Source organism: Polyodon spathula, chromosome 2, assembly GCF_017654505.1.
Source record: "Polyodon spathula isolate WHYD16114869_AA chromosome 2, ASM1765450v1, whole genome shotgun sequence".
Classification (NCBI taxonomy): Eukaryota; Metazoa; Chordata; class Actinopteri; order Acipenseriformes; family Polyodontidae; genus Polyodon; species Polyodon spathula.
This window is the reverse complement of record NC_054535.1, coordinates 108,346,528-108,363,810: the sequence shown is the minus strand read 5'-3', so window position 1 is coordinate 108,363,810 and position 17,283 is coordinate 108,346,528. Positions and strand designations below refer to the sequence as shown.

The following is a 17,283-nucleotide window of genomic DNA, read 5'->3' as shown; positions in this document are numbered from 1 at the left end:
AGTTTTTGTTGTGTGAGGAAGTAACTACACTAGCTGAGTATGCTTTGCTGTCGTGCAAAATCGACTACCGTGAACTTGTTTACAAAGAATTGGCTGCTGCCAAATCAGCCAGCTATAACTACAGCACAAGAAGAACCGCAGGGGCCAAGAGAAAATTTGATTGTGAGGCATCTCATAGTGGTGGGGCGGGATAGCTCCAGTAGAACCATTTGCTCTAAGTAGCTTTGCAGTGCAAGATGACTCATGTTCCTCGGAAAATCCCTTTGAAAAACAGAGTTTATAAAGTCAATCAATCATTATATAATGGCTTGGTGAATAGAGCACTCTTACTGTCTGATCAAGATTCCAAGCAATACTGTTGTTAGACCACAGTGGGACTCAGGTTTTCCTTATGCCTCACAATGCACCTACAGGAGCTATCATTTTCCACTTTTCCCATATATCTAATTTCTGTGTGCAGTTTCATTGAGCTGCTTTACTTGATGTGATTTGAATGTATGTCATATAGGGTCAGGCAAAACTAAAAATGAATAAGAATCAAATCAACGCTATGGAATGGCAAAAAATGTCCCAGGGGAATGACTGATTTTATGAAAACCACACAAATCTAAATCCACTCAAAACTTAAATGAGAGGGATGGAAAATAGGTGCTGAAGACAGCAGAAGAACTATATCTGCTGGACTGTAACTGAGCTGAACTAAGATAGCTAGCCTCAGAACCAAGGCGCAAGCCCATTAAATCAAGGAGCATCTCTATATTTAAAGGTAGAGTAGTAGATAAAAGGTTCTTCATTATGGTGAGGCAATACCAACAGTCTCTGAGAAGACAGTGAAGAGTCTTGGGAGATGGTACAACGGGGATCTAAAGGTTACAGTTCATGTGGGAGAAGTTAGACAACAAGCAGTGGAAGGATTGAAGAGCATAGACAGCAGCGCTTTACCAGGCAAACTGAAACTCTGGTGCTTTCAGTTTGGTCTATTGCCAAGACTGCTGTGGCCTCTGACTGTGTACGAGGTTTCCTTGACAACAAATGAGAAGCTAGAAGCTTTAATCAGTTAATATGTCAGGAAATGGTTGGGACTTCCACGCTGCCTCAGCAGAGTGGGACTTTATGATAAAGGAATACTGCAGCTACCAGTCTCTGCTCTAACCGAGGAGTTTAAGTGCACCAAAGTCCGTTACAAATGCGTAAGGGAGTGCAGCACCTGTATTGAAAACTGGAAGAAAATGGACGGCAAAGAAAGCTGTGGAAGATGCAAAGGCTGCCCTTCGAATCAGAGATATTATGGGGCAAGTTCAGCATGGAAGAGGGGGTCTTCATCTCAATTCAGCTCCTTTACAGATAATGGTTAGATAGGAAACAGCTGTGTATGATTTGTCACGCTGCTTCTGAAGTGGGAATAGGGGGTATAAATAATTGACAGAAAGACGGTCAGGGAGAGACATCGGAAACCAGAGAAGGGTGGGAGAGATGAAATCTGGGAAATGACTATGTGAGAGAGACTGCCAGGGAAGCTTGATATTCAAAGCAATACGTAGCTTGCAGTGAATCATTTGTGTGTTTCATTAAAAGTTGTGATTGTTAAGCAACCGATTGACAGATGGTGTAATAGTATTATTCCAGCCGTGCCCGGGTACGAATCGGGTAAAGAAGCCGACGCGCCCTGGAAGGAGAGCCGATTGGAATCCGTTGGACGCCGTTATCACCTCAAAGGCTTGGCAGTATTCCCTGAAGTATTCGTGTTGGCCAGAAGGCAGCTTGTTCGGGGAATAACAGCCAATATTGGGGTGTAGCGAGAGTCTAACACTGGCTGTGTTATCGATGTATTGTGTCAGGACTCTGGGTGCGTTGTGTTTCTGTGCAGGGCAGGCGGCTAGGCGGCGGTGGATTCTGGTTGGAGTGGGAGGAGCGCGATCTGACCTTTTCAGCTGCTGGCCGCGTCATTGTAATATTCAAAGTAATCTCAAGGATAATACACGGACAACACTAGCATGAGATCGGGATTGAGACAGGGCAGCGGCAATCATCAGAAAGACGGCATTGTATCTACTGCAAACAATTGACATTGAGTATGTGTGTGCTGTCGGGCCAGAGCACTAAGACAACTGCAATTTGGTTGTGCTCAATCACTAGTGAAGTTGGTGTGGCTATTACCAGGGAATTACAGCATGGGGGCAGACCATTCTTACGAATTGCATATTTTTGTATTTCTGTTTAGAGAAGGGCGAGAAATAGTTGCAGGTTTTTAAAGAAAGTTGGATAATGAGTTTTTAGGAGGGTGGGTAGATATGGGAGCTGAACACACTCCTGGGTTTGGTAAATTTAGTGCTGACGTGTTTATTGGTGTGTTACAGATTCTATTGTGTACTCACTGGAATGGTGTTTATTGACTTGATTTATTTAGCCTGGTTAGTTATTGGGTATGCTTCTTATCTGTATGCTTATGGAGTAGGGTGACTTTGTGGTTCACTATGGTTGTTAGATGCTGAAACTGTATAAAGTAATTATCAACCTATTTAGAATTTCTGATTAAGCAGGGTTATTTCCTGTATGGAGTATGTATTTACTGGTAGACTCATTCTACACTGATTGAGGTGTGACCGGTTCATTTATTACAGGGGTGAGGTGGACTAAGGGGTGGTGGAACAGGTAAAGGAGTAACAAAAAGGGGACGAATCCAAATGAAATCATTGGAGGTTCCTGTAGTTCTGGCTGTACGTGCATTCATGTCTATGTAATAACTGTGTGTTCTCTGTGTGTGTGGTTGTGTTTCTGGGTATATTGTGGTATTGGATGAATGTCACCTTTTTAAACAAAAATACTGTCTGCAATACACTTTGTTTAAATGTGTTGCCATCTTATTTATCAAATTACTGTCTGCAATGCAGTACCTGTTTTCGTTTCTCAAAAAATTACAAATGGAGTCCTTAATTTTGGATGAATCTCCACAGAGAACCTTGCCTTTAAGTTCTAAGGTTCACACATGCGTAGAAAGGCGCAAAAAGGCAAACGCTAATTTATTTCCCAGCTAACTTATTCCCTGTGACACCAGTACTCCACTCCACTAATTTGTAACTGTGGTCACGTGCCAAAACAGTCTGTCTTTTAATAATAACGAAAATAATAACAAAACAAATAAGTAATACCAACACAAAATAATCCACCCCTTTACCAGCAATGGTACTGGGGGGTCCACGGCAGCTCTTCTTAATGAAAATAAAAAGTAAACAAAAACGGGACTTTGTCCGTCCCCACGTTCTCTGTGCATGCAATGCTCTTGGTGCTGAGAAGCGTGGTGCGGTGCGGTGCGGTGCTGTGCTGTGCTATGCAGGGACGTGCTCTGTGCTGTGCTGTGCTGTGCAGGGACGTGTTCTGTGCTGTGCTGTGCTTTGCTGTGCTGTTCAGGGACGTGCTCTGTGCTGTGCTGTGCTGTGCTGTGCTGTGCAGGGACGTGCTCTGTGCTGTGCTGTGCTGTGCTGTGCTGTTCTGTGCAGGGACGTGCTCTGTGCTGTGCTGTGCTGTGCAGGGACGTGCTCTGTGCTGTGCTGTGCTGTGCTGTGCAGGGACGTGCTCTGTGCTGTGCTGTGCTGTGCTGTGCTGTACAGGGACATGCTCTGTGCTCAGCCGGCCAGTGGCTCACTCCTCCTCTGCAACACAAAACACACATAATCCAATACAGGCTCCGGCCATCTAGTTTCATTCCTTAGCGTAAGCAGAGGTTTTGACGTAGCTGCTCCCCTTTGTACCCAGCAAACTCCTCCCCTCAGTCACCGCATTGCCATGGTTTCCCTAATAGAGGGCTGCCCCGCAGCTGACTGCAATGGAATCGTCCTGAGTACTTGCAGCTACGCGCCCCTCCTAATATGGTCACCTTCCGGTTTCCACCTACCACCGAGGTGGCAGCTCTAGGAGGCAGCTTACCTTCCCCCTTACACAGCGCCCTTTCTAATCGGGAGGGAGATTTACAGCATCGATCCTTTCTCTCTCTATCACAGTAACTTAATCGTTTGTATTAATAAAATCCATTAAAACAGCTTTAGAAACTTTCCTAAAATGTTTTGCAAATGCCAGTCTTTATAAAATAGGTTTTGAAATGCATTTTCTTTTTTTAATTTGACTTTTTTCACATGCATGTTAAAAACAATTGAACTCTTATGCCCTGATCGTATCTGTCAGTCACGTTAACTGCCTTCATTCTGCACCAACGTGTCATCAAACATTCATCATACACTCCTCGCCGTCTACAGAAGTTGCAGATTGCGAAGTTGATTACACACACACACACACACACCTCTCCGTAAATAAAATATCATTTATAATACAAATCAAAGCAAACTACCCTGAACCAAAAACTAAACCAGAACTGAGTCCCGGTTGCCATTTACACCTTGTGTAACTGTAAGACCGGATGCTGTCGCATCATTGGACAATTGCAGAAACCTGCTCTGGTTTTGTTTAGTCTTTACAGCTGTGGAGGACAGGGTTCAGAGAGATTTTTGGTTTTAAAATTGTGCAATTTCTACACGTTTAAGGGTACTGGCTATAACCCTGTCCCAAATCCTAAGTAGGCCAGCTTTTGCAGTGTCACTAATTAAGACACTTTTAGAAAACATTTTTAACGTGTGTGTTATTTTTGAATAACTCCGGTCTTGTGTGTGTTGTTGTAATGAGATAAATAGTAAACAATGATATTGTTGAAGGACGGCGCTCATATTCCTGAGTTTCTGAGCTGTTCCTCCAGCGTTCCCTGCAGCTGTATAACTACAATACAATCAAACCCTTTATTCAAGCAATTTCCATCATTTAACATGCTGTCAGTCTAGTGCAGTTTCATCATGTATTCCAATTGATTTGTGGTTACAAGCTGATGATGGCATATTTGATGTAGAATTGATGACAATATTTCTGCTGATGAATAATGATTAGAGCCACTAGCTCATTTTATGTTACCAAACAGGAACTATAGAAGACTAAATAGCTTTTAAATATCATTACTGGAGTTTTAATAACATGGACTCCATGTAAGTGGTCAGTAGACTTCCATTGACTCCTCTGTGGGCGCTGCCATGATCGATTCTGGTGGTAACAGGTGATCAGTGTAGCATTGTGGGACACGTGCAACTCTTTAGGATATCATTTGCATACATTAGCATTAAGTACAGTTCGCTGCTGGAGCGCTGTATCAGGGTGCACCAGAGGCGCTCGGAGTGGTAGAGGAAGGTGCGCTAGCATCAAAAGATAGCCAAGACGTACTTGATTGTTTCAGACGCTGCTCTACTCATGTACTTAATGGGGTCATAGTAAATATTTGGTGTTTGAATTCAGTTTGACACGCCGCTGGAGCATCAGTTTGAAACGGGTTAATCTTTCTTCTCAGGGGAGACTTGCGTCTCTGTGGACAAGCCGTTAATCTAGTCTCTGCAGCAAGATTATACTGCACAGCTCCATTCAAGTTCTGTTCAGAGATGGGAACTGTATATTAAGGTGCTTGTTGACAGCATGCATAATAGTTGTCAGGCTTCGTAGACATTGAGAAAAACTTCTCGTAATAATGTTTGCCAAATAACGTTATTTTTAGTATATGTAGGCATGAGATAGTGACTTTACTAATATAGTGTCTTGGTTGACCACGTGTGTGTGTGTACTGTAACTGTAAAGGGGAACTAAATAACAAGTGGGATGTTTTCCTAGGCGGACATTTTGAAGATCAGAGAACATTGTACTGTTAATTAGTATATTTACTACTGTAGTGGAGCAGAATACTGTCTCCATTCACCTTGTAATGAGCAAAATAAAACATAAACACATGACAAAATAACAACAAACGTGTGCAGTATCCTCTTTGATGCAGCTGCCAGGTAATAAATTGACCTGACCCTCCATGTGGAGGCCCACCATGAACACACACTCAGAGACACCTTGATGAACGGAGGGGGGAAGGGGCAATCAGGGCAGGTGTGGGCATGTGACTATCGGAACACAGCCAATCAGGGCAGGTGTGGGCGTGTGACTATCGGGACACAGCCAATCAGGGCAGGTGTGGGCGTGTGACTATCGGGACACAGCCAATCCCCTTCCCAACTGTCATTTGCACACAGAACCTGGGTTTTTTAATGCCTAATATACAGCTCGGCCATACGTTTTGCATCATCCTGTATAATTAATTCATTTTATGAAGTCGAATGAAACCTGTTGAATAATGTCATGTTAACATATTGAATCACATACCACATTGTAGTTTTCCATATACAGATTAACCCGTTTTATATCGCCTTGCTTAATATCGTAACCTGTCAACCTCACCGTGCACCATAGGTTCTTAGAGAAGTTACTTCTCTTAATATCATCTCACAAGCCCACGTATTGTCACGTTTTGTGCAGCCTGTCCAATGCTGCGTGGCCGGGCTTTACTAAGTAACCACAGGATGTAATTGATGTCCAGCGAAATTAACAACCAGTAATCATCTCTGCTGATAAACTGACATGTTGTGCAGCATGCTGCCTGGGTGGTCTTAACGGGGATACAGTTCAGTTACAAAACAACAACATCACCAAATTTTAACAGTCAGCCTTATAAAAATGCACCCAAAAAAGTATTGACAGCTCTCATCAGTTGACAATTAATGCCTTTTTAAGATAATGACACAAGCTGTTTCGTTCCAGTCAAGGGTACAACACGTATTTGTCCTGTAGCATTTGTATAAAAGTAAAGAACGACTGAAAGTACAGGATTAAAACACTGCTCTTTAAATTAATGTATTTATTTATTTTTATGATGGACTTATTGAACTTAGAGGGGTTTTTTTCTTGTTATGAAGTAGATGTCATAGCTCGTCCTTTGCTGACGAGGTCAATGTGCAGCACCAAACTCAGCCTTCAGGTTTGTTGTGTGATGAAAGTAACACCACAGCTGAGTATGCTTTGCTGTCGTGCAAAATCGACTACCGTGAACTTGTTTACAAAGAATTGGCTGCTGCCAAATCAGCCAGCTATAACTACAGCACAAGAAGAACCGCAGGGGCCAAGAGAAAATTTGATTGTGAGGCATCTCATAGTGGTGGGGCGGGATAGCTCCAGTAGAACCATTTGCTCTAAGTAGCTTTGCAGTGCAAGATGACTCATGTTCCTCGGAAAATCCCTTTGAAAAACTGTATTGTGTATTTAATAGGGTCTTTATTGACCAAGACCAAAGAGATACAAAAAGACAATAGAGAAATGTGCATTTGAAATGCCCCTTCAAGTTGAAAAACAATCTGAATATTTTACAAAATTATGTTCCTCTGCACAACTCCATGATATAAAACAACAAAACAAACACATGCAAAAATAATTAATCAATGTCAGAATGCAGAGGCAGCAAAAGGCAGCCTTTTCCTAGGTTTAGTTTAAAAATAAAGACTTCCAATGAATCAAACATTAGCTGCATTTACAACCTTTGGTAGAAAATACATAATATAATTTGTGTTTCAACTCTACGTTTTCAATGTTCCAACTTTAACATTTCCACACACAGTACAAAATACACATCACTTGAAGGCCATTTTCATTGATATGTGGTTTGAAGGATCTAATAGAAAAAAGTAACCAAGCAAGCTAAACATAAAAGCAAGGTACATTAATTCAGGCTCATTTCAAATCCTTTTAAATGAAGGGGTAATTAAGACAATTGCAGCAGTGTGCATAGCTGTGCTGTGGACTTGCACATTCCCACGACCAGTATTGATTTTCTACAAGGCAGGAGGATGCCCCAAGTAATGGAGAGATTGTCACTCTACTGCACACACTGACGAGACTAAATTTATTCACTGTGCTTCACACAAAGACAGTTGCGAGTTCCACCCCATGTTGGCCCACTGCCTATGTGCTGCCCAGACAGGATTCAAGGTTTGTTCACTAAGTAAAAGTCTAAAGTAAAACCTGACAAAACCAAAAATACTAGAAAAAAGTAAAAAGCTGTAGAAACTAGATACAGACTACTCTAATCCAAGAAACGTCAGTAGAGAAGAGGGTATTGTGTGTGTGTGTCCCTCCACCCCTCCTCCTACCCCTCTCTGAGCTGGAATGCAAGGGAGATGCCCCCACAATGACAGACCGGTGTGCAGTCTTCTGAAAGCATGGGGTGCTGTTAGTCACAACATGTATGGAGGTCAGAATGTTCTGTGTGTGCTAGACAGGAGGGGGCCTGATTAAGCTGTCTGTTTAGGGTGGATGTTGGACAGCTTGATGTTCTCTTCGTTGTCCTCCCTTGCGTTGTCTTTGGCCTCGCCCTCCGTGTGGAAGCCCACCATGAACTGGTACACCATGACGCCGACGAAGGCCCCCAGGAAGGGGGCAAAGATGGGCACCCACCACCAGTGATCTTTAATGCTGGAAAAGAAAAGACAGACCTAAGCTCTGGCATTCTCATAATAAGAAATAAAAACACACACCACCACAGAGGAAACACTGAAATCAAAGAGAAGCTCCAACAGAGAGGACCTTTCCTAATTGTCCCCAAGGATGGAAATAAGACTCCCACTGCATAGCAGTCTGATCCATTTTTGGTTTTACTATGTGTTTAATAAGACACACCTGAGCTTGTTACCTATACACTGTGGCTAATCAAGCTTGTAGTAAAACCTGGAATGGGTGAAACTGCTATGCAATAGGAGTTATTTTCATCCCTGCCCAACACAGGGGAGTAAACTACAAAAGGCTCCTTTAAAGTAATCTTTTTAAGCAGCCCCTGGTGGTATAAATAGACATAAACAGGGTAAGAGAATTTAATCGAAGATAGTGGCTGTGACGTACGTGAAGACCTCTGAGCCCCAGCCGGCTATGGCAGTGAAGAGGCGAGGACCAAAGTCTCTGGCAGGGTTGACAGCGTAGCCAGAGTTGAATCCCATGGACAGACCTATGACCAAGACGACGAAGCCCACAGTAAAGGCCTCCAGACCCCTGGGGATCGGGTTGTTGTAGGGGTCCACGATGGCCAGGAGGCACACGATCAGGGCAGCGGTACCGATCATCTGCAGGGGAGGAGAGAAGAGAGGGAGAGATTAGAGACTAGAAACCAAGTCAAGTAGACAAAACATTCTGGATAGTACCCTAGTCTAGAACATAAGAACATAAGAAAGTTTACAAACGAGAGGAGGCCATTCGGCCCATCTTGCTCGTTTGGTTGTTAGTAGCTTATTGATCCCAAAATCTCATCAAGCAGCTTCTTGAAGGATCCCAGGGTGTCAGCTTCAACAACATTACTGGGGAGTTGATTCCAGACCCTCACAATTCTCTGTGTAAAAAAGTGTCTCCTATTTTCTGTTCTGAATGCCCCTTTTTCTAAACTCCATTTGTGACCCCTGGTCCTTGTTTCTTTTTTCAGGCTGAAAAAGTCCCTTGGGTCGACACTGTCAATACCTTTTAGAATTTTGAATGCTTGAATTAGGTCGCCACGTAGTCTTCTTTGTTCAAGACTGAACAGATTCAATTCTTTTAGCCTGTCTGCATATGACATGCCTTTTAAGCCCGGAATAATTCTGGTCGCTCTTCTTTGCACTCTTTCTAGAGCAGCAATATCTTTTTTATAGCGAGGTGACCAGAACTGAACACAATATTCAAGATGAGGTCTTACTAGTGCATTGTACAGTTTTAACATTACTTCCCTTGATTTAAATTCAACACTTTTCACAATGTATCCGAGCATCTTGTTAGCCTTTTTTATAGCTTCTCCACATTGTCTAGATGAAGACATTTCTGAGTCAACAAAAACTCCTAGGTCTTTTTCATAGATTCCTTCTCCAATTTCACTATCTCCCATATGATATTTATAATGTACATTTTTATTTCCTGCGTGCAGTACCTTACACTTTTCTCTATTAAATGTCATTTGCCATGTGTCTGCCCAGTTCTGAATCTTGTCTAGATCATTTTGAATGACCTTTGCTGCTGCAACAGTGTTTGCCACTCCTCCTACTTTTGTGTCGTCTGCAAATTTAACAAGTTTGCTTACTATACCAGAATCTAAATCATTAATGTAGATTAGGAATAGCAGAGGACCTAATACTGATCCCTGTGGTACACCACTGGTTACCACACTCCATTCTGAGGTTTTTCCTCTAATCAGTACTTTCTGTTTTCTACATGTTAACCACTCCCTAATCCATGTACATGTGTTTCCTTGAATCCCAACTGCGTTCAGTTTGAGAATTAATCTTTTGTGCGGGACTTTGTCAAAAGCTTTCTGGAAATCTAAATAAACCATGTCATATGCTTTGCAATTATCCATTATCAATGTTGCATCCTCAAAAAAATCAAGCAAGTTAGTTAGGCACGATCTCCCTTTCCTAAAACCATGTTGACTGTCTCCCAGGACCCTGTTACCATATAGGTAATTTTCCATTTTGGATCTTATTATAGTTTCCATAAGTTTGCATATAATAGAAGTCAGGCTTACTGGTCTGTAGTTACCTGGTTCAGTTTTGTTTCCCTTTTTGTGGATCGGTATTACGTTTGCAATTTTCCAGTCTGTCGGTACCACCCCTGTGTCAAGAGACTGCTGCATGATCTTGGTTAGCGGTTTGTAAATTACTTCTTTCATTTCTTTGAGTACTACTGGGAGGATCTCATCCGGCCCAGGGGATTTGTTTATTTTAAGAGCTCCTAGTCCCTTTAACACTTCTGCCTCAGTTATGCTAAAGTTATTTAAAACTGGATAGGAACTGGATGATATGTGGGGCATGTTGTCAGTATCTTCCTTTGTAAAAACTTGTGAAAAGTAATCATTTAACATATTTGCTATTTTTTTTTTCTTCCTCTACGATTTTGCCATTTGTATCTCTTAAACATTTAATCTCCTCTTTGAATGTCCTCTTGCTGTTGTAATATTGGAAAAACATTTTGGAATTGGTTTTAGCTCCCTTAGCAGTGTTTATTTCTATTTCTCTCTTGGCCTTTCTAACTTCCTTTTTGACTTGCGTTTGCAGTTCTGTGTACTCTTTCTGCGTACTTTCTTTTTGGTCCTTTTTTAATGCTCTGTAAAGTGCCTTTTTTCGCTGAATATTTTTTTTAATTGATCTATTAAACCATTTTGGCAATTTAGTTTTACATTTAGATTTGTCTACTTTAGGGATATAATTGTTTTGCGCCTCTAGTACTACATTTTTGAAGAACAACCATCCTTCTTCTGTGGGTGTTTTCTCTATTTTACTCCAATCTACTTCTGTTAGTCTCTGTTTCATACCTTCATAGTTTGCTTTTCTAAAATTGTAAACCTTAGCTTTAGTCTTTACTTTTGGGGATTTTAAAAAACACTTCAAATGAGACCATGTTGTGGTCTGAGTTTGCCAGTGGTTCTCTGACCTCTGTTTTAGTTATTCTATCTTCGTTATTTGAAAAGACTAAACTTGACTCAGTTACAGCATGTGAAATTCTGAATCTTCAGGGAGGTGCAGAGGACTCCAAAACAAGTCTGTTTTTTTCAGTCTTAGTTTTGCAATTTCATTGAAACTCTCTCAAGGAGCGATTTTATAATTGCTTCAATCAATCTTTTTTTTACCTGTGGGCTGTGCTGAGGCCAAGAACTTTAATATGATTCACTGATTCATTTCATATAAAAAGTACACTTTCATAAGCATACTGCATAAAAAGAAAAAGGAGCAGTGCGCTGCAGTGGCTCATTATATTCACAGAATGGGATTTTCACAAGGTATAAGTGCACCCGACTGGGAAAGTGTCAATGCAGCCAGCTAAACTGCTTCAGCTCCTTACCTGGTCAAAGAAGCCATTGAGCAGGGTCAAGTGTTGAGATGGATAGGTAGCAAAGATCCCAGCAGTAGAGTTTTCTCCTGTCACTAACAGCTCGTTATTCCCAAACATCCACAAGGCATCTGTGAACGCAAACCAGACGTCAGAATCACAGCCCAAACAAAACCAGCATGCTAAATACAGGGCTGTTCATGACAGCTAGGAGCTAAAGGAGGGATTTCATTCCATGTGAAAACACAACTTTACTTGAATCATAATGGACATAATGCAAGGCTGCAAGTACAAATCACACGGCTAGGTATCTAGACACTGATTAGCACTCTGTCACCGCTAAGTGAGGTAGTTCAAGTGTGAAACCAGCCGGAAATGTTATTTGATAACCTTACCAAACACGACTATTTGTGATTTATATTTTGGGGTGTGCCCACTCACCGAAGTACATTCCGAAGATGACCCCTGCCCCCAGGAAGGCACCCACTGTCTGCGCCAAGAAGTACACTGGCAGCTTGAGCCACCTCTCCCGCCCCAGCAGACAGACGGCAAAGGTCAGAGCCGGGTTCAGATGCCCACCTGCAGAGAGAGGTCAGGAAGGTCAAGGGTTTGTCCGAACAAACTGGAAAATAATGTTGCCGATTCGCACGTGCAGAACGAATAACTAGGAGTAATCCCAGCTCAAATGTGTACTTCCTAAATGCAGCACCTTTACTCAGAAAATAAGTAACCATGCTTTTGCAAACTGATGAATTCCACTGTGTGAGAAGCACTAGCTTATCCTGAACTCCTGCATATTCAAATTAACTTGTTAAAGATAGAACGGTCTAAGACTTAAAGCACATGTAATGCTAGTGTGCAGATAGCACCAACCAAATACAAACAAGTCTTAGCAAGTTTTCACAAGGTGAGGACAAATGCCGGGTGTCACCATCTTGATCTAGGAGCGTCCTGTTAAGCACATCTTTGTGCCTGTCTCCTACAGCTGAGTCACAAAAACACTACCGGTTCTGTACCAGCGAAACTGTAAAGGGAATAGACAAAGTTATGAAGACAGGTTTTGGCAGTATGTGGGGCAATGCACCTCACCTGACTGAGGTAAACACTACCACTTGGAGACTCTCTTGCCCCCTTTGTTGTCTAAATTGTATTCTTGCTTAGCCAGTATCTTTTGAGGTGTGTATGCAGTTAAGTTACACTGGAAAGCCTACTCACCACTAGTGGTTTTAGGTTAATTTGCACCCCTCCATTAGGGAGTAGCGTAAACCTCACCACACTGGTGAGACGTGGTTATTGGATATTTCTTTTATAACCCTATAATCCCAGTATCAGAGCGGGTAGGAAAATGACTTAATTCACTCCAATAGTTGTGTGGGATTCTAGCGCAGTGCCTTTTAATTATAATATAGAAGATGGTGCTATGAGAAGTCTTAATTCCTGAACTAGTAGGAGTGTGTTTACTGTTGGAATCCTCACTGGAGTGAAGAGCTCTCTGCAACACAGCATGCACTGGAAACATGCAGAAATCTGAAACTGGAATCATCCCCTCCTCACTCACCAGCTACCGGACAGCTCTTACCTGACACCTGCCCAGACACCAGGACACCCAGGGTCGCAGCAAAGCCGAAAGCGAAGTTGACAGTCAGGAACTGTCCATGAGATCCACCGCTGAGAACTAGCTGAGCGACAGAACCACAGCCAAACATCTGCAGAGGAGAGGAGGGAGTCAGAGCCTGCACTTACATTTAACACACAGCACATCTATACACACACACAGCACATCAATACACTCACTCACACACAGCACATCTATACACACACACACACACACACACACACACAGCACACAACACACACACACAGCACATCTATACACACACACACACACACACACACACACACACACACACACACATCAATACACTCACACACACACACACACACACACACACACAGCACACACACACACACACACAGCACATCAATACACCACACACACACAGCACATCAATACACACACACACACACACACACACACACACACACACACACACACACACACATCTATACACACACACACAGCACATCTATACACACACACACACACACACATCACATACACACACACACAGCACATCAATACACTCACTCACACACACACAGCACATCTATACACACACACACACACACAATACACTCACTCACACACACACACAGCACATCTATACACACACACACACACACATCAATACACACACACACACACACACAGCACATCTATACACACACACAGCACATCTATACACTCACACACACACACACAGCACATCTATACACACACACAGCACATCTATACACACACACAGCACATCTATACACACACACAGCACATCTATACACTCACACACACACACACAGCACATCTATACACACACACAGCACACATCTATACACACACACAGCACATCTATACACACACACACACACAGCACATCTATACACACACACACACACACATACACTATACACACACAGCACATCTATACACTCACACTCACACACACACAGCACACTATACACACACACACACACAGCACACACACACAGCACATCTATACACTCACACACACACACACAGCACATCTATACACACACACACACACACACAGCACATCTATACACACACACAGCACATATACAGCACATCTATACACACACACAGCACATCTATACACACATCACACACACAGCACACATACACACACACAGCACATCTATACACACACACACACAGCACATCACATACACACACACACACATCTACACACTCACTCACACACACACAGCACATCACACACACACACACACAGCACATCTATACACACACACAGCACATCTATACACACACACACACACACACACACAGCACATCTATACACACACACACACACACAGCACATCTATACACACACACACACACATCACAGCACATCTATACACACACACACACACACACATCTATACACACACACACATCACACACACACACACACACATCTATACACACACACACACACACACACACACACACACACACACACACACACACACACACACACACACACACACACACACACACACACACACACACACACACACACACACACACACAGCACACTACACACACACACACACACACAGCACATCTATACACACACACACACACACAGCACACTATACACACACACACACACACACACACACACACACACACACACACACACACACACAGCACATCTATACACACACACACACACACACAGCACATCTATACACACACACACACACACACACACACACACACACACACACACACACACACACAGCACACACATACACACACACACACACACACACAGCACATCAAGTAGCACTACAGTTTGGTCTGCCCTATTGATAAAAGACACAGCAAGGCACAAACTCCAGGGATGGAAACAACACTCTTATTGCAGAGCAGTTTCACCCATTCCAGGTTTTATGAGGAGCTCGATTAGCCGCAGTGTCTTATTAAACATAGTAAAACCAGGAATGGCTCAAAGTGAGATTTGTTTACTTCATTTAAACTGAAAGGGTGCTGTGTAATGACTGTTAAACACGTGGAGTGGAGTTGGTCTTTCAAAGAAACCAGCCATGCCAACAAGCTGCTGATTAGGCAAGGAGGTGCACAGCGATAGCGAATTCAGCTTCACGATAACAGTTTAGACAGGCATTTTAGCCCAGAGCCTTCATGAGTGATGAAATAGAAACTTAATAAAACAATATTGTCTTTGTCATAATCCAGTATGAAACATCACACTATAAATGACAGTGAGATGTGCTGTACCAGATCAATGACATCTAATAGAATTGTTCAAGCAATTGTAGCAGGAATTATAGAGACTGGACTTTAAAGCCACCAAGCATACCTAGTCATCTCCCATCAATAAAAAATAAACACGGCAATGCGTCAGATCGAGCAGATTGGATGCAAAGAACTTAGTAACAGGGATGTACCCCAGCAAAATCAAGACTAAAAAGAAACTCAGAGCCAGCCCGGTCTGGGGTAGGACATGTGCTTAATGAAGATGCTAAAAAACACTGTTTAAAAAAGGCAATGTCCAACAAGAAACAAGTTTGCTTAAGAAAGTGAAGTGTGATATCAGAGAAGTCTGAGCTTACAATAATAGCACCTCAATCTGGGAGGCCATGCAGCATCAACTCTCTAAACGTTTGCTTGGTAAATGTGTGGCAAAACTGTGTTAATGTAAACTTGTTCAGTTAAGTAAAGAAATGTAATTAAAAATTATTCAACTTCTCCCCACTAAAGCAATATCATTTTGTAAAGTGATCAATTCTATTCAAACTGTACAACATCAATTAAACACTCACAAAATAACAGAAGTCAGGAAGATTAGTCTGTGTCACTCACCACTAGAATGAGGGTCCCCAGACATTCTGCCAGAGCTTGCCTCAACAGCAAGTTCCGGACATAAAACATCTCAGAAATCCAGGCCAGAGCCTGCTTCTGTCTGCCCATGCTTCTGTGTGCTTGAGGTCCTGGGAGCAAGAAGAACAAGACAGTGGGAAGCTGTTACTCACTATATCCTAACCAGCTGCTGACTGACTAATACTGCTCTGTCCTGGTGTCAGGGGTCTTATAGGTACCAAGTCAGAGTCCTCCCATTGTACACACCTACACATCCCCCATGCACCTCCCTCCATGACCCAGCACAGCGAGCCCTGCCAACTTTTAAAGAGAAAGCACCACACTGCTGAAGAACTGTTACAAAGCAACCTGCTGGGATACTCCCAATTTACTGGAGAGCCCTGAAAACAAAACATGTGTTAATCCATGGAAAGAAAGTACGTCACAGGCGTGGCCAAGTTAATGACAATTTAGCAAAGAAAAAAATGTATGATCTCAATTGGTAAAAGGGTGGTAAAGCAATTATTAATTTAAAGTTATTTTCCACCATCTAAAGCATTTCCAAGTGATTTGGCCAGATCTCTGAGTGAACGTTTTAAAAAGCGTCAGTTACATCATTCTCTTTCTGCAGAGAAACACACCTGTTAAACCCGACCCCAAGAACAGTGGCTGCAGCATCTCCACTGAGGAGACAGAAAAACACAATCAGTACCCTTGGAAAAGTTTACCATAGTAAAAGCACAGGCAGGTGAAAGCACGGTAAATCAGAGCGGTATGGGGAGAAAGATTTTAAAATGGCAAACTATAGTAAATGAATAGCAGACACTGGGAAAAACATTGGAGTCAAGGTGAAGTAATCAGAGAACTGGATCACTATAAAAACAGAAGATTGTGTTGTATCAGCGAGTCATCGATTACATACTCATTGAGAAGATAAGAAAAAGTACCGTGCTATCCTCATGCCTAAATACAAATATACATTTTAAATTACTTGTGTATTATATCCTGAGTACCAACTACAATACACCAACATTAACACACTACACGCAACACAAATAAATAGCCCAGGGGTGGGGCACTTT

The 17,283-nt window shown here is 42.4% G+C and overlaps 1 protein-coding gene across 1 annotated transcript; it reads right to left on the bottom strand.

The window, feature by feature from the left end:
* Window positions 1-7,156: 7,156 nt before the first annotated feature.
* LOC121307169 (aquaporin-3-like) lies at window positions 7,157-16,422 on the bottom strand. Its single transcript, XM_041239312.1, has 6 exons — window positions 16,205-16,422; window positions 13,316-13,442; window positions 12,178-12,315; window positions 11,749-11,867; window positions 8,794-9,011; window positions 7,157-8,370 (listed from the first exon to the last, which is right to left on the bottom strand). Exons 1-6 carry the CDS (start codon window positions 16,310-16,312, stop codon window positions 8,190-8,192), a joined length of 891 nt encoding a protein of 296 aa, XP_041095246.1. The 5' UTR covers window positions 16,313-16,422; the 3' UTR covers window positions 7,157-8,189.
* Window positions 16,423-17,283: the final 861 nt, after the last annotated feature.